The sequence below is a fragment of the Gallinula chloropus genome (genome assembly GCF_964237585.1).
Source record: "Gallinula chloropus genome assembly, chromosome: 2".
NCBI classification, from domain to species: domain Eukaryota; kingdom Metazoa; phylum Chordata; class Aves; order Gruiformes; family Rallidae; genus Gallinula; species Gallinula chloropus.
The window spans coordinates 91,341,442-91,364,485 of record NC_140086.1 but is presented as its reverse complement, the minus strand read 5'-3'; the positions used below and the strand labels follow the sequence as shown (position 1 = coordinate 91,364,485).

Here is a 23,044-nt window from a genome sequence, read left to right as displayed (position 1 = left end):
GCTGCCTTGTTGGGCACCTTACATCCTTCTTCCTCCAAGACAGATTTCAAACACTTATTGTTGGAAAAAGGCATTTTCTTTGATGATTTTCCTAACATCTAAATTCAAAAACTTTTGTAGTTATAACCAAAGAGGCCTACTCTTAGCACCTCATTCTATTTCATGTTAGGGAACAACATTAAAAACAACACAGAAGGAATGGTGTTACTACAGCATTTACCACCACACCTCAGGACTTTTCTGCTGTAGCTACTCAAAAGCCCCAGGCAGCTGTGCGGTGCCACTGGGAACCCTGTGACCAGGGAATCACCGCTCCAGGACACGTGGTTTTTGGGGGACGGTCGGGTTCTGGGACGGCTCTGGGTGGCACGGCCTGAGTTGTGGGTTCGGTGAGAAACCGCATTGTGTATCAACAGTTTCAGATATTTTTTGCTCTAAACTCCTGTTTGCATTGTTATATTTTATCTTTCTGCTATTTTAGTAAACTATCCTTATCCCAACCCACAGGTTTTTGGTTTCTTGGTTTTGGGGTTATTTGCTCCTTCCTTTTCCCTTCCCTTGCCTCACACCCCACACACCCCCTCCTCTTTTCCTTTAAAGAGCAGGCAGCTGCGTGGATCTCTGCTCTCAGCCGGGGTAAAACCGTAACAGTCTATTTTGGAATAGACTGTCCAGGGAATGTGGTCACAGGATTTTTATTCCCTACAGTGTAAGAAACACAGAGCCCTGAAATCCAGAACTGGAATGTGAAGCGATCTCTCAGTCTGCTTACCCCTTTTCACTCAACCCTGTCCGAGACTAAAGAGAGCTGTCAGAAAACTATGATGGAAATTCCTGCCATCTTTTTGCTGCTTCACTTTGGCAGAGAGGATTTCTGCAGAGACACTTTTAGGTAACCAATTAAAAATGATGCTAGCAGGTTGTTGGTTTGGTTTTTTTTTTTCTGGCTCCACATGCATAAGAAATGGTTCTAAACACAGCTCCTGACTGAGTATAGACATCGCTGCAGAATAACATAGACTGTTACAGTTTAAGATACAATGAGTAAAAACTGACTCCTGTAAAATTTACCCGGGGGGTAATATTGCTATTGAAAAACACTTGAGAGACTTTCCTCTACTTTAACACACTTCTGTTGGCTTGCTGTCCTTAATAAGTGCCCATTATCTCTGAAACGTGTAAGTGGAACCTACAAGCTATACTAAGAAATAAATTCTATTTTGTCTGACACTTTCTTTACATAATGCAAAAGCCTTTATTGCTTTGGTATGATTCCCTATCACTGAAGCTCTTTTCTATTGACTGAGTGAAATAGAAATCAATGACCAGATTTATTTTTTTTATTGCTCCGTTTATGCACTGGTGATTTAGACTGTTATGTTCCCTTTCTGTTAATGAGGTTTAGAAGACCCCTTCATTTCACAGGAATGATTAACTCAAAGTCTTAGGCTGGAATTATGAATGCATACTATGTTACAGCAAATAAAATCTGTTTAGAAACTTTGCATCATCATTTATATTCAATTCCAAATCACATGGGTTGCACATAGTAATTAGACAGGAAAAAAGTACAGGAAAAGCAGCTAGCCTACACAAAGTGCTGTATTGACCAGCATGTTGTAAAAGTAAAAATAAGATCAACCTGTGATATAAGTTTATAAACCACCCAGTTCATCCCAACCCATTTAACCTACACAAAATGCTGGATGCACAAGAACAGCAGCATTTGCAAGCAATACAAACAACTCTGCCAAAAATGACACAAACACAGTATCTGTCTCAACACATCTAGTCTCACAGCAACACAAATTTCAGAAGGTGAAACAAAAAAATGAAGACTGCACTGCTAAATGCTTTCATATTGGTTTCCTTTACCTTAGTCTTTTTAGCAAATATTTTATATGTCATTTCCTTGATTCCAGCACTAAAATTTACCACAGGTAGACGAATAATGTAATTCTTCAAAAACCCACATGACTTTGCCATGCTTCCTCAGTCTTCCAACACACTGCAGGGCTGTAAGATGAAAGACTGGCTTTGCTCTTTTAAGAAAAAGTGTACTCAAGAAGACTTACAAGAATTAACTGCCTAGCAGTCTCCATCAACAAACCTAAAAATTTTACTTTGTATATTCTACAGTTATTAATGTATGCAACTTACCAAGAGACAGAAAACCCAATGTTCAAACATTCTACTTGTATTATGAAACATTTTCTGTAAGTGTAGCTAAAGAACTGCATTAACTATGCTTAAAGCCTAAGGGTAAAAAAAATGTTGCCTTTTCCTTACATATACTTTAACTGCAACAAGTGATACTGAGTTACAGATTATGCTGCTGAGAAACACTCCTGAGAAATTCTATAATAAAACCCTTCAGTTTAAAGTTCAGCCTATTCAAATAAACACCAATCAAATTTTAATATGGATTTGCTTCATTGTGTTCTAATTTCCTGACACAACTGTGCTTTAATTCAGTTTACAGCTAGGATTTCATCAGTGACACTTCACATGTATTCAGGCACACCTACTGTGTAACACTGTATTCAGTGACAGCTAAACACTACCACCTTTACAGTGTTCAAGAGGGCTCCTGTAACTTGTTGAAGTAGTTTCTTTGCTTGCTACAGAATACCTTGCAAGTACAATGTAAACATAAAGGTTTAAATTGTGCCTCCACCCAGCCCTGCCAACACAGGATAAAACTGAAGTTTTATGGTGTTGTGGGAGAAAGAACAAGGGAAATAACACTAACTACTTTCTTTACCCTTAATGCTTGAAAATAAATCCTATTAGGGACCGTGGCTCACAGCACCATAGAGTAACAGGCTCCCAAACACTTTCATGCTTTATCATCTTTAATGTTGCTAGGTTAACATCTCCTGTAAGGCTTGATAATGTTGATATACTTACTCCAGGTAAAGCAGATAAAGAACAAAAATCACCTTTGTAAGGCCTTCAGAAGCCATGTATTTTAATTATGTCAGAGAATCCTTCTCTGGCACCAGGTACTTGAAAGACACTTGTCTCTAGAGCAAGCCTCAGTGAAAGAGAGAGCAGACAGGGCTCAGGATACACATCTGAAAACAATGGCACACAAGCATTTCTCCATCCATTCTTTAGGTAACAAAGGCAAAATCCCCTCATCTTGCATTTTGATCCATGTTATACACATTGACGGGGCAGAAGCTGCTATACAAGTTAGGGAAAAAGTAAACAATACCATGAAAGAATAAAATCTTTATTATTAATAAGGTGTTACTATAGCTCAAGTTTACATATGACAAACCAATCTTCAACTAATGCTACAAGAATCAAAATCAAAACACAGTACTTGTTGGGGGTTTTTAACAATCATTTGTAGAATTGCAATTTGCAATATGCTGAAAGGTCAAGTTCAACACAGGCACAGCAGGGTCTGTCAATCACGGTCTGGAATGAGACCAATCAGGGGGCACTGGGGTCATATGAGCTAACAGGCAAGGAAATAGGATTTGGAAGAAGCTGCAATGTCTTTTATATGGTGTTTATTAGAAAGAGGATTTAAAGAACAATACAGGATTTAAAAAACATCCTAGAATAAGGATGGTGTTTTTACATACTTAGTTCAAGTCTTAATCTAGCTAGTTTCTGTTTGTAGAATGAATATTATATTAAGAATACAGCCTACCACAAGAAAAAGGTGAAAAAATGTGAGTATCCAAGTAAGATATATCGGGAGTGGAAGGGTGGGGGGGGATAAGAAGTACAGTCTGTTCAGGGAGGGACAGGACAGATGGAAAAACACAAACAGAAAGAGCTAACCTATATCAAGCCAAATCTATTTAGAACACTGTTTTTTTCCCCATAAAACCTGACAAAGCTCATGTTGCCAGCATAAAAAAGCAAGTTGAACAAACCTATACAGAGCTGATATTTAGTTACCTCTTCAACATCTGATAGTTTTACATACACAATGCATGGTCATTTTACAACACTATCTTTCAAAAGGAATAGTTCCTGTAATTCACTACACAGTTTTTCATCCTGAAAATAATTGGCATAATAAAACTGAAGTTAAAACAAATGTTACAAAAGAGCTATGTTTCCAGCCTAAATATTAAAAAAAACCAAAACCCTAATACTCCCAAAAATAAGAACACTCACAATGACAGTCTGGAACAGTGTCTTGTAAAGTCAAACCACTTTTGAAATAATACACTTCTTTTTAGAAGAAGAAATACCACTGAAACTCTGTGAGGACCCTGATAATTTGCTCTATTTACCTGTTTTTCTCTATTTTAGATGCAGCACACAATTCATTAGGAATCATATCCAAAAAAGACAAAAAAGTACATGGAATGCCAGGGAAACAAAAAAAACGAAACTCCACTTATTTTGGGCAAAACTTATCCTTGGCTAAGAAGCATACCTGAAAAAGCTGATCGTGGACATTCTAGAACAGGGAGATACTTAATTCCATACACCAGCCAGATGAACTCAAATCTCACCAGGATGGTATTTGAAACAATTTCTTCTCTGCCTTTTGTAGGATGTTAAAGCCACCCCTGTAGGAAAGCTGGCAGCTCCATTTCACAGATCTGCATTCCCACTAAACCCACCCTTATTCCCAGTTTGAGCTATGACACAAAACTTTCGGAAGAGACATTGGCACACATTGTCTTTAGCTTTTTCTGCTACAGGGACAGGAACACAACAGTCCAGAACGTTACCAGTGGCATTTATACGGCTGTAACTATTGCCTCTCCCAAGAGCTCACTCCCCATTCACCAGAGCATCCCATGCTGGATTCTAACCTGAAACAATTACAAGTGGTTGGTAAAGTAAAGAGAACCCAATTCTGTCACCTGTTCTCACACTGAGCAGCAATTTACTGCTTACACATTTTAACAGATTTAAAGGGATTGTATTAGAAGACTGTCATGGTTTAGCTCCAGCCTGCAACTAAACAGCATGTGGTCACTCACTCACTCCTCACCACCACCCAGTGGGATGGGGAGGAGAATCAGAAGAAAAAGGTAGACTCTTTGGTTGGGATAAGGACAGTTTACTAGGACAACAAAAGAAGAGAAAAACAACAACAAGGACTTATAACAGAATACATGACGCAGTTGATACACAATTCAGTTTCTCACTCAATGACTCAACCAGACACTCAGACCCACCCCAGAGCCTCCTCTCCTCCCCGACTAGCCCCCTTTACTGCTCAGCATGTCATACGGTATGGAATACCCCTTTGACTAGTTTAGGTCAGCTCTCCTGGCTGTGTACCCTCCTAGCTTGTTGTGAAAGTGAACTCTACCCCAAACAAAAGACCAGGACAAAGATACGGACTTTCCCCAATATAAAGATGACAGAATTTGTCCTTCAGAAGATTATTATCTTTTGCCTGTTATAATCTGCCTTTATATCTTTAGACTTCTTATTTTCTTTGTCTTGGGATTAGGAGTGAGGTAATGCATGAATTTGATACAGAAAGCGAATTAGATAGTTAGCATGCCTTGGACTGAAAACTTGTTATTACCTAAAAGGGTTGGCAGTGCTGGTGTCAAGACGAATTCAGAAAGCTAAATTTATTCACTTACCCACTGCCAGAGATAATTATTCCTCAGCCCTGCTTCCTTTGCCTGTTTGCTGTAGTCAGTGCTTTGTTTCTTATCTTCAAGGACTGACTGAAAGAAAACATTTTGGAACAGTCACTCCAGATGTACAAGACTGAAACAGGATTTAAGCAACAGCCCAGGAGCCGAGTGGAGCTACTCCCTGTATTGTCTGACAGGAATGCCCATGTCCACAATGCAGTGAGCAGGAGAAGAACCAGGTTGCACCCAAGCTGCAGGCTTTGATTTCTCATACCTGTGATATGGGACTGGGTAACAAGAAAAACACCCAACAGCACCATGCTGGCTGTGCATGAACCCACAATACTGCAGCATGGGGAATCCAGCATGAACTGCATGACCTTCACCTTTACCACCACCACATGACTAGGCCCATGCTTTTATACATATTCACACATGCTTTTAATACAGATTGGCATATACATTTAGAAATGACAAAAATAAACTCAAGAGAAGAATTTCACTCTAACAAGACATCTCAGATGCAATCATGGTCTTTAACAAAAAAGGTTGGCAGTACTGCTTGCAACCAGCCTGGCACACTGGAAATCACAACTCAGCAAAACCGATACAGGGGTGGCTACAAAGATTCTCAGTTGCTCTTAAACAGTCCTTGTTTTACAGCTAAGTTTGCTTCCTAAGCTAAAAAATTCACTATCCACTAAAAGGAAAAAAAAAGGAAAAAAAATAGGCTGGCTATATGACAGCTACAGAGAAATATGATGCTAGTGCAAATCATGGAAGAGGGAGAGGAATATGCAGTATGACTCTAAGGAACATAAGCGACAGAGTGGTATGAACTTTGGGAAGAGGTTGACATAGGCTGAGCATCAAAAAAACATTTCTTATAGCAAAATACAATATAGAGTAGTTTTCCCAAAGAAAGCTAATTTATTTATTACTAAATTAGATAAAACACTGGAAGGAGGGCAAATAAAGCATTTCTGAATTGATGAGGTCATACACGAGAACACTTAATAAACCCTGTTCTTCCTGCTTCTCATGGTTTCTCAGAAAAATGACAGTATAACAAACAACTACATAGCGAAACCACCTTTGTTTCTTGTTCAGTTCTTGTCTCAAAGAATACCTTGGATTTCATTAGCATTAAAGTTAGAAATGTCATTTGCATTTGATGCAATCATTACACAGCAAATTATCTAAGTATTATTCATAATGTTAATCCTATTACTTACTCTCTTGCCTATTGCTGTAACACAATATTATTCTTATTATTCTGAACTTTTATCACGTTTTTATTTTGGGCATTTCAAAGTACTTTGCCAACATGCTTCTACAACCAATGTCTCTCCAAATCAGTATCATATGAGGAAGAACTTTTTCACAGTGAAGGTGACAGAGCACTGGCACAGGCTGCCCATGGGGGTTGTGGAGTCTCCTTCTCTAGAGATACTCAAGACCCATCGGGATGCCTCTCTGTGCAATATGAGCTAGGGAGCTGCTTTGGCAGGGGGGTTGGACCCGATGATCTCTCAAGGTCCCTTCCAACCCCTATGATTCTGTGATTATATGTATCAGCATTACATGCCACTCATTCAGATGTTACCCCCAGAGTGCTGAACTGTCCAGCTGCTTACCATGATACATGACTATCAGGCAAGATGATACCCATGAAATGCTCTGGTGTTGCACATGGCCCCAGGAAACTAGAAGATCAAAAGTGAGGCCAATAGGGAAAACAAAATCCAGTGTTTCTTTCAGTTCAATGCCTGCAGCATGAACCAGCACAGGTTATGAGCAGTGGCAAAACAGCTATTCCCTTACATGACCAAGCATTACAACAGAAAAGTCACTACTGGGTTTTAGGTTTTTTCCTATTATTACCATTCTCACAGTCCTACTCGAAACAATACACAGCATTCTGTACTTGAATACAGAAAGAGATGGGGTAACTCACAAACACTGACTGGGAGAAGAGTTTTGTCCCAGGTGTTTTTATCCCCTCTGAACTCTTAGGTAGAATTTCCCATAATGCACACAATTTGCGAGCAGAGCTGAATTTGAAACATGAAACTTTCCCCTCCTGTACAAAAACTGCTGTTTTCTATAGGGCAACCAGACATGATTTTTTTCTACAAACAGAGTTATTTCAAGGCCTCCTTTTGATACTGTGAAAGTCTTCCAATAGTAAATGATTAATGAACAGCTTGTTACATTTGTAACTGAAACATGAAAATTCTAGTGACTTACAGTCCTTACTTTAAAGGTCCTACTCTACACTGGGTAGGACCTCACCATGCACTATACTGCCCAGAGCAGGGAAGGAGAGACAGAAACCACACCACAGCAGCAGGAAAGAGTAAGCACATTTTCAAAAAACTAAAAACAGTAATTAAGAGAGATTATAATATCATGACAACCAATTATTGTTCTGACCCCCAAAGAAAAATAATGGAGGCAAACAGCAGCATAACAGTAAAGCACACACTCTCTTAAAGTGCAGAGCGCCATGCTGTAAAGCTGAAATAGTGTACCACAAGGAACAATTTCACAACACATGACAAAACATCCAGTATGTACCTGAGAATATAACAGCTGTTTCCTTTCACACCAGTCCACAGTTTCTGCTGATATTTCATCCTAATTCTCCTCCCCCAAGTTGTTGTTTTGTTTTGGGTTTTTTTGAGGGCAACATATTTCAAATGTTTTAACTATTCCACATACTGATACTATTATATCAAGACACTTCTTTATCCCAAGGGATGCAAAAAAGGCAAGGCACAGGCCACCTTCCTTCCTCAGACCAAAGGAAAGACCTCTGCATAAACAAACACCAAGCCACTTCAACAGTGATATGTCTTGCTGCCATAAAGAAAAACTCTAGTACCAATCTCATGAAATGTTAACGATAAAACCGCCCTAAATTTTAAACCAGGGAAGTTTATAGCTTCCCCATTGCTAGGCTCCAGTGTCCTAGGACATGAGAGAGGTCATTTGGACTGCCTCCGTGCTTCAAGCTGCCAGCAGGCTTGCAGGGATGCGCATAAACTGAAGGCTAACAGAGACACCCGTACCTCAGTGATGGCAGAGGCAGTGCCCACTTACTGCAGGATGGCAGGTTGTCTAAGACCACAATCCATCACTCCCAAGAAAATGCAATGATAAAACACATTAAAATGATTTTTCACTCAACCACACCAATGAAACTGCACAAATATGACAAGTTTCTGCAAAAAATTCTTCTTCCCACCTTTAGTATAACAGGTTAAGCCAGAAAAGGGAGACAAGAGGAAAGTCTTTTGTCCTTTGCTATGCTTACTTTGCATTTGATAGTACATTTCCACACATGCTTATTCTACAGATATGAGGTTTTCACGCAGCTTTAAAAGAAAGCCAGGTTTATCTAAAATTCAAAAAAAAAACCACCATAAAAACTATCAGGGAGATTCAGGCACTGAATTAGCACCTGAGACTACTTAAAAATCATTTATAATTATCTTACAAATATTCAATCAGTAGCACTCTCATGAACAAAAATTACTTGATGTGTTTTGCTTTCCTCTCCTTTACTCTTTCATCTTTTAGAGCCAAAGACTGGAGCATCAAAACTTTACTTCTCATAGCAACAGAGGGCCATTGTGAAATTAGACAGAATAACTGCCACACTCACCTGCAGAATGATTTCATGTAACTCTGCTGAACTCCCAGAGCTAGGCTTTGCTCTGCACATGATAGACCACTGTCTTTTAAGCTGTCTAAAGCCCAGGATGAGGAAACAAAATACCAAAACAAACAAGCAAACAAAAAAACCAAACCAAAACAAAAAAAGGCAGAACTGCCACTGCTGCCTTCAGGGAATAAGACAAATCTACAGGCACAAGGAAACAGTTCTACTTCAAGGAGTACTAAGCACCGAGGCACCAACAGCAGCAAAGTTAGGGGAGCACCAACACCTCAGACTCACCTGGCACAGCAATTCCCATCAGCAATACAGCTTGGGCAGCAACTAAAGAGCATGTTTCCTTTGCATGTTTCTGCCTGGGTCTCCTGAACACCCAAAGCTAGCACAAAGCAGTGTTTTTTTGTAACCCAAGAGGTGTGGTTGTTCAGCACCACAGGCCTCTCCTGGGAGACAGGCAGACAAAGCCCCACGGGTTGGGATAAGGGCAGTTTGCTGGGACAGCACAGCAAGGGAAGGAACAAGGGAGCCCAGGACAAAACAGACACAGACTACCCCAAAATCACCCACACCTCCCCATCCAGCCCCTTTTATGGGGGAGTGATGCCAGGTGGGGTGGAAAACAGCTCACCAAGGCAAACTCAGCTCACCTGGGCTGGCTGCTTGGGGAGGTTCTCTCTAGCCTGGCCAGAACCAGGACACAAGGAAAGGCCCAAAAGCATAACATTTATCACAGTCTCTCATAATATTTATCACAGTTTCTCTACAAAGATGCAACACTTCCACTGATATTTCTATTTTTGATGAAGAGTATCCAAGAAATTAGCTATGTATGGAAAGCCTAGAAGAGCTACTGACACATACCTGTAAAGATGAATTTGGGGTAAATCCACATGTGTCTATACCACTTATATCCAGAAGTATAAAACTATTTTAGTTCTATGCAATAAACTGTAAGTTGCATCAGATGCACAACAGACTCAATGGCGCTCAAAACGCGTATACAAGTAAACATCAACTGATCGGGCACGGCATTGCCCTCTGCCAAAGGACCGGGCATACTGGTATGAGACTGAACATGAAGAATAAAATACAGATCCTTTCTCTTTCCCAAAAGATGAGCCAGTTCTAACAATAACTGAAACAATTGGCTGTTCTCCACTTCTCATATAAACGCATTCTCCGAGCGCTGGATGATACCTGTAACATAAGCAGAATCAGCAACAATATTCAAGGGCTCATCACAAAACAACTGGAAGGCAGGTACAGTGGCCATCAATTCCGCAATCTGTGTAGATCCAGAAACAATAGAGACATCAAAAGACCATGTGTCTTGGTCGTGAGTCTGCCAAACAACTACAGCTTTCCCTGTCCTACCAGATCCATCTACAAATACCATATGAGCATTAAAATAGGAGTGGATGTTAACAATGATTGTGGTTGAACATGTAAAGAATGTAATGATCCCAAAAGCTTATGTCTGAGCAAGGAATATGTAATTTCATTCAGGTAATCTGCAAAAGCTGTTTTAAATATCAAACTTTCTCACATAACAGCACAAAATTCCTCACAGGTCTATGGCAAATCATAGAATCATAGAATTGTAGGGGTTGGAAGGGACCTCGAGAGATCATCGGGTCCAACCCCCCTGCCAAAGCAGCTCCCTAGGACATGAATAAGATGTGGATTGTTCCCCATCCATTTAGATACTAAACGAGCAATCATCTCAATAGTAGTAGTTAATGTCTTAGCAAAAGAATGGGGCAAAACCAGCCATTCTAAAATACACAGAGCAGACCTTTCACTGCGGGCCTCTGTATCCCATTGTCCTAATAAAGCGTAAGGCTGAAAGGTGTAATAGATGGCAGTCAAATTGGTAGACACAAATGAATGTGATGCACAAAGATATCATTAATTTTATCCATAATTTTGTGCAAAACCTTCTGACCAGGCTCCTGCAGTCATCATGGAGATGTCAACACAGGGTCACCTTTTAGAAGTGAAAACAGAGGCAACAGCTCATTGTTAGTAATTCCTAACAAGGGACACAGACAGTTGATAGTACACAATAATTTTTGCAACTCATCCATTTGGAGCAAGGCGAACAGATCGAGTATATTCTTGTGATTCATACACTTTGCACCCCAAATATTTCCATGGACCTGCAGATCAAACTTTTTCTGTCACAATTTGAAACCCATATCAGCACAATTCTTTGATTAAGCACCCAAAAGCCTGAGCGAGATATTCCTCAGGCTCAGCAGCCAGTATAATGTCATCTACTTCACGATATAACACAACATTAGAAAAAGTCCTGCAAACATTAGACAATGTTTCACTGACCACCATTGGACAGCTCATGGGGCTGTTCTTCATGCTCTGCGGTAGGACTGCCCAGTGAAATCTCTGCATGGGTTTGTTGCTGTTCTTAACAGGAAGGGAAAACAAAGCAAACACAATCATCAGGGTGTAAGTAAACGGTGAAAAAAACAGTCTTCCACATCTATAACCTTCAGACGCCAGTTGTCAGGACTCTTGGTTGGGTTTGGTGTCCCAGGTTGCAAAGCACTCATAGGAGGCACGATAGCGTTAATAGCTCGGAGCTCCTGCTGCAACCTCCATTTACCTGACTTCTTTGGGATAACAAAAATAGGTGTGTTCCAAGGGCTTGTGGAAGGAACAATATGACCTGACTTCAATTGCTCTTGAAATAGCTCATAAGCTTGGTCCAGCTGTTCTCCTTTCAAAGGCCATTGATTGGCCCATACCAGCTTGTCTGTCAGCCAGGTCAGTTCAAGTTGTGGCTGGACTTCAGTGGCCAAAATCAGGGAGGTGCTGAAGCACTCTTATAGCGAGGTCTGCTGCCTGTGTGAAGACCTCACAGGGCAAAGCTGCCTGCGCTGCTCCCGTGGTATAGTTCCCTTGACCAAGTAATTCCTCTTCTTCAATACTTACTTCAGCTGGTAAATTGTCCCTCGTTTGTAACAAAAGACGTTCACAATATTCAGAAAACCATACAGAAAACTGTGCAGCAGACAAAATTAGACAAAGAACAGCTTTCCAACCCAAGGGAATCATTGCATACGAGTCCTCTATTGCTTCTAGCAAGGTCATGGTGAAGGAGGCTTGCAAGCAATATTCTTTAATCAATTGTCACACTTCTTTAATTACCTCATATGGTAGATGTGCATATTCAGGGGTCCTGTACAGTTGATAAATAACTGGCATAGCCTGAAGGAGAGATATATCCCCTCTCTTCAAAGTCTCCATGCAGCACTCATCTAAGAGTCCACTGGTAGCTTTGGATGTTGGAACAGCAGCAGTCCAAACTCGCTAAGTCAAAGGTGGTGGTGCAAACAGCAGCGGCCTTAACAGAGATGAGCAAGAAACAGGATTCTGCCACTGTAAGATTTCATCTGCAGTCAGCGCAGAGGCCACTAAAACCTTCACAGGGATAAATGGCAGATATAAATCAGGCTCCTGCTCAGGATCAATCAGTTCCATGTCAAGTGGATCATCAAGACCCGTGTTTTTTGTCTGACATGGTTCAGCTGCTACCTCAGAGTCCAGATCCAGAGTGGTCAATTCAAATGAACGAGTCTTCCCAGGCTGCAGCCCCAGCCTCCCCTCCAGGAGACGTTGGATCAGGCAGCCGTTGCACGACTTGCTCAGTGGGGAGCAGTGTCTTTACAGCAGTATAAACAACCCATCATGTGATTAAAATCCCATCAGGGAGCTCTAATTGTAAAAGGTGTTTAGTTTATAATACTTCAGCAGCCCATTGCCATAGAGCAAGATTATATGAGCCAGTGGTTGGAAGCCATGGGCAATGATCTCTGATCCAAACAAGGAGCTTTATAAGTTACAGTGGAGCGACCTTGAAATTCGGATCACACAAAATTCCTTCCAAAATTTCAGTAGGCAATTTCTGCTCTCATGTTGCCGATTGCCCCATGATGTTACTATAATGTACTTCCCCACAGCTGCTCACCTTATTTGTCCCACAACAGGCAACGTGTGTGAGCGCTCAGGGCAGTTTCCTCTGTCCAGCTCGGGGGTGCACCACCAGTAGATACTGTTGTTGCTTTTCAGACCATGTCGGGCACCATTTGTGGCATATGGAAGACACAGACTCCAGCAGGTGCAAGCATAGAATCTGCTTTATTACACATGCTACTGCTTAAATATCTTCCTCTGAAGAGAGGCTCCACTCATTCCTCAATGATCACTCAACTCAGGTCTCTAAATTGCACAAAGCTAAACACTTCTCTTTTCCCAGGCTGGTGTTCAACAGTCTCCTCCAAGCTTCCTTTCACTCCCAGATTCATACATATTTTGCTGTTACAGATTCTTGCTCAACACAAGATTCCTTCAACCCTTGCTTCTTGGCACATCGCCTGGACCAGTCTTATCAAATATGTTTCCATTCTCTACATGCATACATGTAGTAGCAAGTGAAGCACTTTTGCCAGAGACATATAGAACATATATATAAACATCTAGTACATACAAAAATACCATAGAGAAAGTAAGAATCCTGTAATGATCCTAAATAAATGATTGATAATATTTAAAAATCAGTATTAAATACAGCTAGAGCACCATACTTGTAAGTTATGAAGTCAAGTTTATTCTAGGTAGTAAAGCTTTCAGATGAGGACTCTAGGTACACTGTTTCCAGCAACAAAAGGATCAAGGCACCTCTGATATAAACAACAAAATAAATGCTTAAGTAGAAATAGAGCCCAACCTCACAGCAGAGAAGAATAAAGATTAAGAGTCAGCAAATGAACAGACAAAACCTACTTTTTAAACAGTTTAGGTAACCTGTTATTCTGTGAACTGTAGGACACACTAGTTCTGCATACACTGATTACTACCTAAATACTACCCTTTTCAAGGCCAATTTTAACACATATAGGCCTGTGCATTAAGTTCACCTAAAGTTCAACACAGTTACTTGCTAGTAACAGTTCAAGCTAGCTTAAATAACAGAATTCACAGAATCGTAGGGGTTGGAAGGGAGCTCCAGAGATCATTGTGTCCAACCCCCCCTGCCAAAGCAGGTTCCCTAGGACAGGTCACACAGATAGGCGTCCAGACAGGTCTTGAATATCTCCAGAGATGGAGACTCCACCACCCCCCTGGCCAGCCTGTCCCAGGGCTCTGTCACCCTCACTGTGAAAAAGTTCTTCTGCATATTGGTGCAGAACTTCCTGTGCTCCAGCTTGAGGCCATTGCCCCTTGTCCTGTCCACACAGACCACTGAAAAGGGGCTGGCCATTTCCCCCTGCATCCCATACTTCAGATATTTATAAACATTAATAAGGTCCCCCCTTGGTCTTCTTTTCTCTAGGCTGAACAGTGAACATTCCCATCTCACTCAGCCTTTCCTCATAGGGGAGATGTTACAGGCCCTTAATCATCTTTGTAGCCCTTCTCTGGACTCTCTCCAGGAGATCCCTGTCTTTTTTTATACCAGGGAGCCCAGAACTAGATACAGTACCCCAGGCAGTGCCAGACCAGGGCAGAGTAGAGGGGGAAATTCCAACATCAAACAGGACACCGGGAAAGGAACAGCTCCCACACCGCTGTGGCACATCCCGCCCTGACCCACAGGCACAAGCAGCCTGTCACTAGGGACTTACACAGCAAATCGCTGTGAAATCCACTGCAACCCCCGAACACGCGTCCCCTGCCTCCCGTTTCCAGGCCCTACGCCGACCTTCCCCCCCCCCACCCCACCTCACCTCCCCCCCCGCAACACCCCAACAGGGCGAACCCAGGCGGCCGCAGCTGCGCTGCCGTTACCGGGCAGCGCACTCACACGCCGGCCTGTTGGTTGCTGGGGTTTATTTCCGCTTAGGCCCTCCCCCCGCCCCCCGCCTGACCGAGCACGCCAGGACCCCCGGGGGAAGCGGCGGCACGTTAGGACAGGCCGAGCAGCCGCCTTTCGGCAGAGCTTAAGGCGGGGAGGCCCCGGCAGGCACGGCCGAGTTAACGAGACCGCCCCGGGACCAGCCCCGAGTCTTTGCTCGGGCCGCGGCCTCGTCTCCGCCCCGCCCCGGGCCTCGCGCCGGGCTCAGGCCGAGCCCGGGCTGCTGCCCCTCGGTTCCGCGGGCCGCGCCGCCGCTCACTCACCGCCGTGCCGAGTGCTCCTCCTGTTCCTGCTCTCGCCGCCGCGGCTGCCCCCGCCCCTGCCTGCCCGCCGCGGAGGCGCGCAGAGAAGCCGGTGCGGGTGGCAGGAGGCGGCTCCGGGGGCCGGCGCGGCCCCGGGCGCTGCGGGCGGGGAAAGGGGCCTCGCCGTGAGAGGACCCGCCTGGTGTCGGCAACATGGCAGCGTCCAGCCGGGCCCAGGTGCTGCGGCTGTACCGGGCCCTGCTGCGGGAGAGCCAACGCTTCAGCGGCTACAACTACAGGTGCGCGCCCGGCCCGGGCGGGGACGGGCTCCTGGGTGGGCAGCGGCCCTGGCCCCGCTTCTCCCCGCGAAGGCGTGAGGGTGTTGGGGGCCGGGGTGAGGGAGCACGTCGGCGTGGCTTGGCGCGGGGTGGGGACCGCGTGAGCGGCTCGGCTGTGCCCAGCGCTGGGCGGCCGAGTGACCGCCGGGACCCCGCGGAGGAGCGAACAGCCGCCCGGGCCGAGCTCCCTGGGGGCGGGAGCCCCAGCAGACCCGGCCCTGGCGGGCGGCCTGCCTGAGCCGGGGCTCGACTCGGGGTGAGGGGGAGTGTTGGCTCCCGGTTCCTATGCCTGGCCCCAGGCTGCCCCTTAAAAGCACCAGTTTATGGGCCCACCTGGTTGTAGGGGGAAGGGGCAGGGCAGAGGTTGCTTCAGCGTAGCTCGTGTCCCGTCTGGATGCTGCCCTTTTGGCTGGGCAGAGCTGGGGCCAGACTGCAGCCCTGACAGCGCAGGAGGAGGCTGCCTTCCCTGCCTGTCCCTGACACCATGTGCTGTGCCCAAGCTCAGGGTGCTGCATGCCGTGAGGGAGCAGAGTTCACTTGTCCCGCCACGCAGGACGCAATGCTGTGTGGTTGGCTGCCTTCCCTGCCTGCTGGTGAAAGATGTGCGCCGTTGGGGTTGTTTTGCAAAGGACACGTATACCTGTGTGCTACAGGCACAGGCCTAGTCTCTTTTAGGATAGCCACTGCCTTCACAGAGGATGCTCCCTGCCAGCACTGGCAAAACTAGTAGTTTACTCTGGTAGTTTATTTACTTTATCGCTCAGCGGGTACCACGGGCACACATGTGAGCTACCTTTGCTGTGAACAGTCTCCAGCTGGGCAAGAAGTAGAAGCAGAAGCCTTTCAACTTGCATATCCATGGTGACCTCTGCACTCCTCAAAACATAAGTATTTCTCAGACCTCATATGTGAGGGAGTGTCCTGAGAAGAAAGTCTGGGGACTGCGACTTAGCTGGAACTAATAAGCCTTCGTTGCTAACTCACAGCAGCATGTCTGCATTGTGTTCCCCATCTCCTTTAGTTCCCCTGCTATCAAGGCTTTCCCCTGCTCTTCATTATTCTGAGTATCCTAGCTTGCCGTTATTCTGGCTAACAGAGAGAGGATTGCATGGCTTGAGGCCTGTGAGATGTGTGGCTGCTGAACAGTCAAACTGTTGGCCTGCCTAGGCCACTGTGTGTTTTCAGCAGTAGGTTTGTGCTGAAGGTTTTGAGTGAACTGAGTCCACGACAGCTGCAGGAAGCAAGGCAGCACCATCTCACTGCTTAACACAAATGTAAAACTTTTCTTTGAGTTTATTTTTGTGCTAGCAACTTGTAAAAATATGCGTTTACCTTTTGATATTAGAGATTTTATGACACCATGTCATGGTGCAAGGTTTCACTTTCTTTAAAGGAAAGATCTCAGTATTTCATGGGCCTGTCCTTAGAGACTATAAAATGAGCAATTGTGTAAAGTCTTGAGGTGTATAGACGTTTGTGAGCACCAAAAGCAACAGCAGTTTCTAGCTGGAAATGATCAGGAGCTATTATATGTAGAGATCTGCAGGGACCACAACAAGAAGTCTGCGTTGGTGTTTTTGGTGCACCCGTAGCTAAAACAGAAGCTTCTCTAGCTTCTTCCACGGCAAGATAAGCACTCCTGCTGTGTCCTGGGGCTGCTGTGATGTGATACGGTGATACCCTGGAGTAAACCCAGTGACTTTGTAAAGAACCCAACTTGTAGTAAAGTGGAAAGTGTTAAAGATTAATCTTATGGATTCATGATTTAAGAGTACTTCAGAATATTTTATTGCTACAAACTGTGTATTTGTAAGTGTAGATCTGGAATATGATTAACTGATTATTGTCTCCTTATTTGCTTGCTGTGCTTTTTTTCTTAAATGTGTACATACAGACTGTGATGGAAAATTCAGTATTTCCCCCTTCTTGGTTTGTTTGGGGTTTTTTTACTGCACTGTGGGGTCTCACCCACGGGAAACAGTCCTCCATGAACTTCTTCAGTGTGAGTCCGTTCCCACAGGGCTTTATCTCCTTATCACAGTGTCTCTCAGTCCCAGTCCTCTGCAGGGTTATAAGCCTCCCCCAGCAAACCTGTTCCAACGCAAAACTCTCGCTCATCTCTGGGTTTCTGATTCTCCTCATGGCTGCAAGTGCTGGCAGGGGTTTGTTCCAACATAGGGTCACAGCATCTGCTCCATCCAGCATGGAGCCCCTCCACGGGCTGCAGGTGGGGTCTCGGCCTTTTCCATGGGTTTCTCCACAGGCTGCAGGGGCATCTTTCTCTCTGGCACCTGGGTAGCCTCCTCTCCCGCCCTTTCCCGGCCTTGGTGTCTGCACAGCTCCTTACATCTTCTCACTCCCTTCTCCGGTGGCAAAATGCGGCTGCTTCCGGGTTGTTTTCTCCTGTATGTGATTCTCAGAGGCGCTGTGACTGTCTCTTGTCCTTGAATTGTTTACACTTTGGGGCCACTCAGAATTCCAGCAGCTCCTCGCAGCAGCCATTTTCTGCGCCCCTGTTCTCTCCCAGCACCCAACCATGCGAAACTGTGACAGCGTAGGATCTGGAAGCTTTCTTACATGTTGCAACTTAATTCAACAAATGGGACCTCTGTGAGGCCTTTTGCAGTGTAGCTGGTGTAGAAACTTGTACAAGTGGATGTAGGAGATAAAAATCATTGTCCTTAGGTGCAATTGATTGTTGTCCATTTAATAGACTAACGTTTCTCATGGTAACTTTTGCATGTCAGTCAAGTATATCAACTCAGCAGACTTGAGGGCTTTCTGCTCGTGGGTTATGGGCTGAGGAGTTTATACTTTTGGATTTCAGCAAAGGCCTCTTCTGTCCATACCAGGTGATCCTGTGCTCAGGAAGGGAGCTGTTCAGAAGGTACTCTTTCCTACTGCAGTCACAGTAGGACAGAGGATGTCCAGAGGGAAGGTTGTTACAGCCATAGCAATTCAGGCTGGCTGCTTCTGTGTGGGGTCTGTCTCAACAGTTCTTCAAACTGGGGACGGAACAGGCTGTGGTGTCAGATAGACTCAGGCACTGCTTCAGAGAGTTCATGAGAGTGCCTGGATTTTTGGATAAGTATACATTGAGTTGAATTCATACTCATATGTGTACATATGAGTATGAAGTTTTACGCATTCAAGGAGGTGTAAAACTTTTAGGATTCTGCTAACGCTTCTTTTGATCCACACCAAATAAGATTTTAAAAAAGCATGTGGTTGTTTGGGGTTTTTTAGGAAATAGGTTTCTTTCTCCTCCTGTCAATGTACCTTATTTGGCCGCTTTAATTGAAAAATTACTTTGCTCTTAGTTCCTGGTATACAGAATGTAGTTACTGGCAGGGCAATGAGAAGCTGAAAAGTCCTTGTTTTAGTGTAAAACATTGCCAAGCAACAACTAAAACATCAGGGTGTTACCAACATTATTCTCATCTTAAATCCAAAATATAGCATTATACCAGAAAATTACTTAACCCCATTGAAACCAGGACACAGAGTCTTGGGTAAAACTGCTGCTTAGATACATTTTTCTAACCTTTTTAATTAGTAGCAGTTGGCTACTAATTAAAATCACTTTTAAATTATCTAAAGAAAAGAAGCCTGTATACAAAGTAAATAAAGTGTGTGTGTGTATGTGCATCTGTGTGTGTGAGTATCAAGAATTTGGGAATTGACTTCTGCTCCATCCCAGTAATCCTCCTTCAAAAATCCCCATCTAAAGCAAGCTTTGAAGCCATCATGGAAGCTTGAGAAAGTATGATAGGTGTTTTAGTCTTATGAGAAATTGATCTCCGTTGAATTGCAGTGCTTTTTCTTGAACTCAGTGGCATTTAGATCAAAAGGTGTTTAGCTTAAATTCAGGAAATGCTGGGTTATGAGTTGACAGAACTGACTGTATTTTTGAATACATTTTTGCAAGAAACTGTTACTTAAATAGGTACCACTCCATGAATGTGTTACACTAAATGAGCGTGAGATTCGAAATGACTGTGGGATTCTGAATCAGACCAGAACAGCAGTCAGATTCTCCACAAACTTCATTGCCAGGTCTCGACAGTCCTTCTGAGTCTGCTTGTCTGGCACATCATGGCCTGGAAACATTAAAGACCTGCTGCTGAATCACTACCTTGTATAAGAGCAAGATTGGCTTGTTTCAGCTGCCAGAGAAAGTATGGGTTAAAAAAATCTTTCTCTGAAACTATCATCAGTTCTACTATATTGGTAATAATCACTATTTTTTTTATGGTATTGAAGCCTATTTAATTGATAATAGTTCTGTGATTTAAGTGCCTATGAGAATAATTTATTGCATCCTGACAGGTCAGTCCTTCCAGACTTGTCTCCATCTGTCTCTTGCACAGCATGTAGTTTCTGCTAGCTAGTATTTATTTGCAGGATGCATGGTATTTTTGCTGGGTGGTATTTATTTACTGGTGCTATTTGGTTCTTCACAAACATACCGAGCACAGTGCTCAGTCAGACAGATGTAAACATCTGCTCATTATTTGCTTAAGCAGGAGAAATATGGCCACAGGTTTCCTTTGTCTTGGTACTGGAGAAAGTCAGTTTAAGTTTTGGATAGTCACCATTGATGGCTACTGTTGTAGTTTTGTGTGGCTGGGTTCTGGTGGAGAAGGGGGGCTGCAGGGGTGGCTTCTGCAAGAAGCAGCCAGAAGCTCTCTGCAGGCTCCACAGTCCAAACACCAGCCGGCTCAAGGCCAGAGTTGCTGCTGACAAAGGCTGAGCCCATCAGTGACGGTCACAGCACCTCTGGGAATTGCATTTAAGAAGAAAAAAAAACACAAGCAGCCGCTTTTTGCTACCAGAGAAGGGAGTGAGAAGATGTAAGGAGCTGTGCCAGCACCAAGGTCAGTGAAGAAGAGGGGGAAGGAGACACCCCAGGTGCCAGAAAGATTCCTCTTCAGCCTGTGGAGAAGACCATGGTGGAGCAGGTGTCCCATGACCAAGACAGCCCATGACCAAGACCCCGCCTGCAGCCTGTGGAGAGGCCCCACGCTGGAGCAGGGGGAGACATACAGAAGATGCTGTGACACGCTTTGCAGCAAGCCCCTGCCAGCACTTGCTGCCCATGGAGAGAGAGAGAGAGAGAGAGAGAGAGGCACACAGAGATGAGTGAGAGAGGCCCACGCTGGAGCAGGTTTACTGGCAGGAGGCTTGTGACTCTGTGGTGGACCAGGCTGGAGCAGTCTGACCCTGAGAGACATTGCATGATTCTATAATTGTACCCCATAGAAGTGACCCACGCTGGGGCAGCTGGTGAAGAGCTGCAGCCCCATGGGGAAGAACTCACATTGGAGAAGTTCATGGAGGACTGTCTCCTGTGGGTGGGATCCCCACAGTGCAGCAGGGGAAGGGTGTGAGGAATGCCCCCGACCCTGGGAAGGAAAACAGATTGTGGGGAACTGTCCAAAACCCCCATTCCTTCATTCCCTGCCCCTCCCCATGCCACAAGGGGTGGGGGAGTGAAGAAGGAAGTGAAATCATGACTAAAGTGACGTCAGCTAAGAAGGGAGGAGTGGGGGGATGTGCTTTAAGATCTGGTTGCACTTCTCATTATCTGACTCTGGTTTCACTTGGTGTGTGTCAATATATATTTTCTCCCCTGTCCAGCTGAAAAGGGGAGTGATAGAGCGGCTTTGGTGGGTGTCTGGCCTCCAGCCAGGGCCAAACCACCCCAGTTACACATCTACCCTTTTCTGCAGGCTGTGCTAGAATAGCAGTGAAAGAGTTAAATGTCAGTGGGGAGGGGAAGTAACTTTTATCACAGTTAAGAACAAGGGAACTGAGAGTGGAAGGGCCTAGGTACAAGCCATCACGTTTTGTCAAGCTTTGGATTGAATTACTAATGGAATTCTTTGAGAAACCTAAGTCATCCATTCATCAAAATGTGCCTCCCCTCATAATCAGCATTTTTGTTTATTAAAGTGACATCAGGCTGCTTCCGTCTCAGGAAAGTGTTCTCAAGTTGATACGGCTCAAATGAAGTGCTTAAGACATAGTAGAAACCACAGTATGTCCTAAAAGCTGGTAGCTTGGATTGTGTTATGGATGTCAAATAGAAGCATGTTGTGTCTCCTTTGAACTAGCCTGCATCCAATTCCAGAAAACATCTTTGACTCATCTAAAATATCACAGCATTTTTCTAGACCAATAAATTAGCAAATAGATTTTCAAATTAATTGTCTCTGTATGTAAACTAGTTTTGAAGGGAGGAACATTTATTGGTTGATATAAATAGTTTTATCACTGTCCAAAGTAAATTAGATGTCTCACTCCTAATGCTTTTTCCTTGACCTGACTAATTAACAATATGAATATAAATGTTGAAGTGCTTTGTTTGCAAAGCAATAATAAATTTATTTTGTGTAGACATCTAAATAGGCTTCCTGATTTCCAGAGCTACTGAGCACATTTTTTACGAAGTCAGTTAATTTTATTTTTCAGTTTGTACTTTATTACAAATTGCTGCCTATTACTGGCAGATTTTGACTGTGAAGATGAATATTTATCAAACTGGTGGTGATGCCTTCACAATCACCTTCAAAAGCGATGGGAACATACGGGTGATGATGGTTGCGCTGGCTACAGCGATGCGCTTTGGGGCCAATGAGTACACTCTACTTACATAATTAAGTAGAGCTCCACATGCTGTCAACTAGCAGTAGTACTTAGGAACCTGTATGAATTTTGAGGCTTGAGCATGGGGTTTTCTTTCCCAACAATTTGTTGGAATACTTCAAGGAGAAATTCTCTATCAATGCAAGTTATTGCTACTTTTAGCTCCGGACTGGGGGCTTCCTCAGCTTCTGTGTGTAATTGGTTTGAGATTGGAAACCTTTTCTGCTACCCTGGGGAATGGAAGGTCACGTTGCGTGTCAAAGGGAAGGTAATCTGTCCTGGTCATAAAATGTTATACTGAAAACACTGTTATGATAAATAGACCACTCTTCATACCTCTTTTCCTCTCCTAATATCTCATGGGGTAACCTTAGCCAGTACTCACATGAGTTATTGAGTTTTAAGCCAGATGTTAATTCCACGTTTAGGGTAATTGCTATCTGAGAAGAACTTCTTACAGCCATGTGCTTGTGGTAGGGAAAGGGATTGGTGTTTGCTGTATGTTGGCATGGGGTTTTTTTCTTACTTGCAGATAAAGGACAAAAGGTGCTACCATCACTTGTGTCTTGTCACCTCTAATTAACTCTTGTCACTTTTTATTAACTATTGAGTGCTATCTTTTTTTTTGTAACATGTTTTATTTGAAGTGCAGAACCTTTTGTGGCACATAAATGTACTTA

At 43.8% G+C, this 23,044-nt stretch overlaps 2 protein-coding genes across 5 annotated transcripts in view; one reads left to right on the top strand and one right to left on the bottom strand.

The window, feature by feature from the left end:
- FARS2 (phenylalanyl-tRNA synthetase 2, mitochondrial) overlaps positions 1-15,414 on the bottom strand; it is a 248,058-nt gene extending 232,644 nt beyond the window's left edge. For 2 of the 3 annotated variants that reach the window (XM_084280384.1, XM_084280385.1), the window contains exon 1: positions 5,583-5,657. The gene's annotated coding sequence lies outside the window, so the exon portion shown is untranslated. Of the gene's footprint in view, positions 1-5,582; positions 5,658-15,399 lie in introns of those variants that run through there. The other variant, XM_084280386.1, reaches the window with a different exon arrangement.
- A 123-nt stretch (positions 15,415-15,537) lies between these two features.
- Positions 15,538-23,044, top strand: part of LYRM4 (LYR motif containing 4) — a 90,130-nt gene continuing 82,623 nt past the window's right edge. For both annotated transcript variants that reach the window (XR_014618179.1, XM_084280387.1), the window contains exon 1: positions 15,538-15,677. Coding sequence is in view for 1 of the 2 variants with exons in the window: in XM_084280387.1 (XP_084136513.1) it covers positions 15,592-15,677 (86 nt within the window). In the remaining variant the exon portion in view is untranslated. The remainder of the gene's footprint in view (positions 15,678-23,044) is intronic.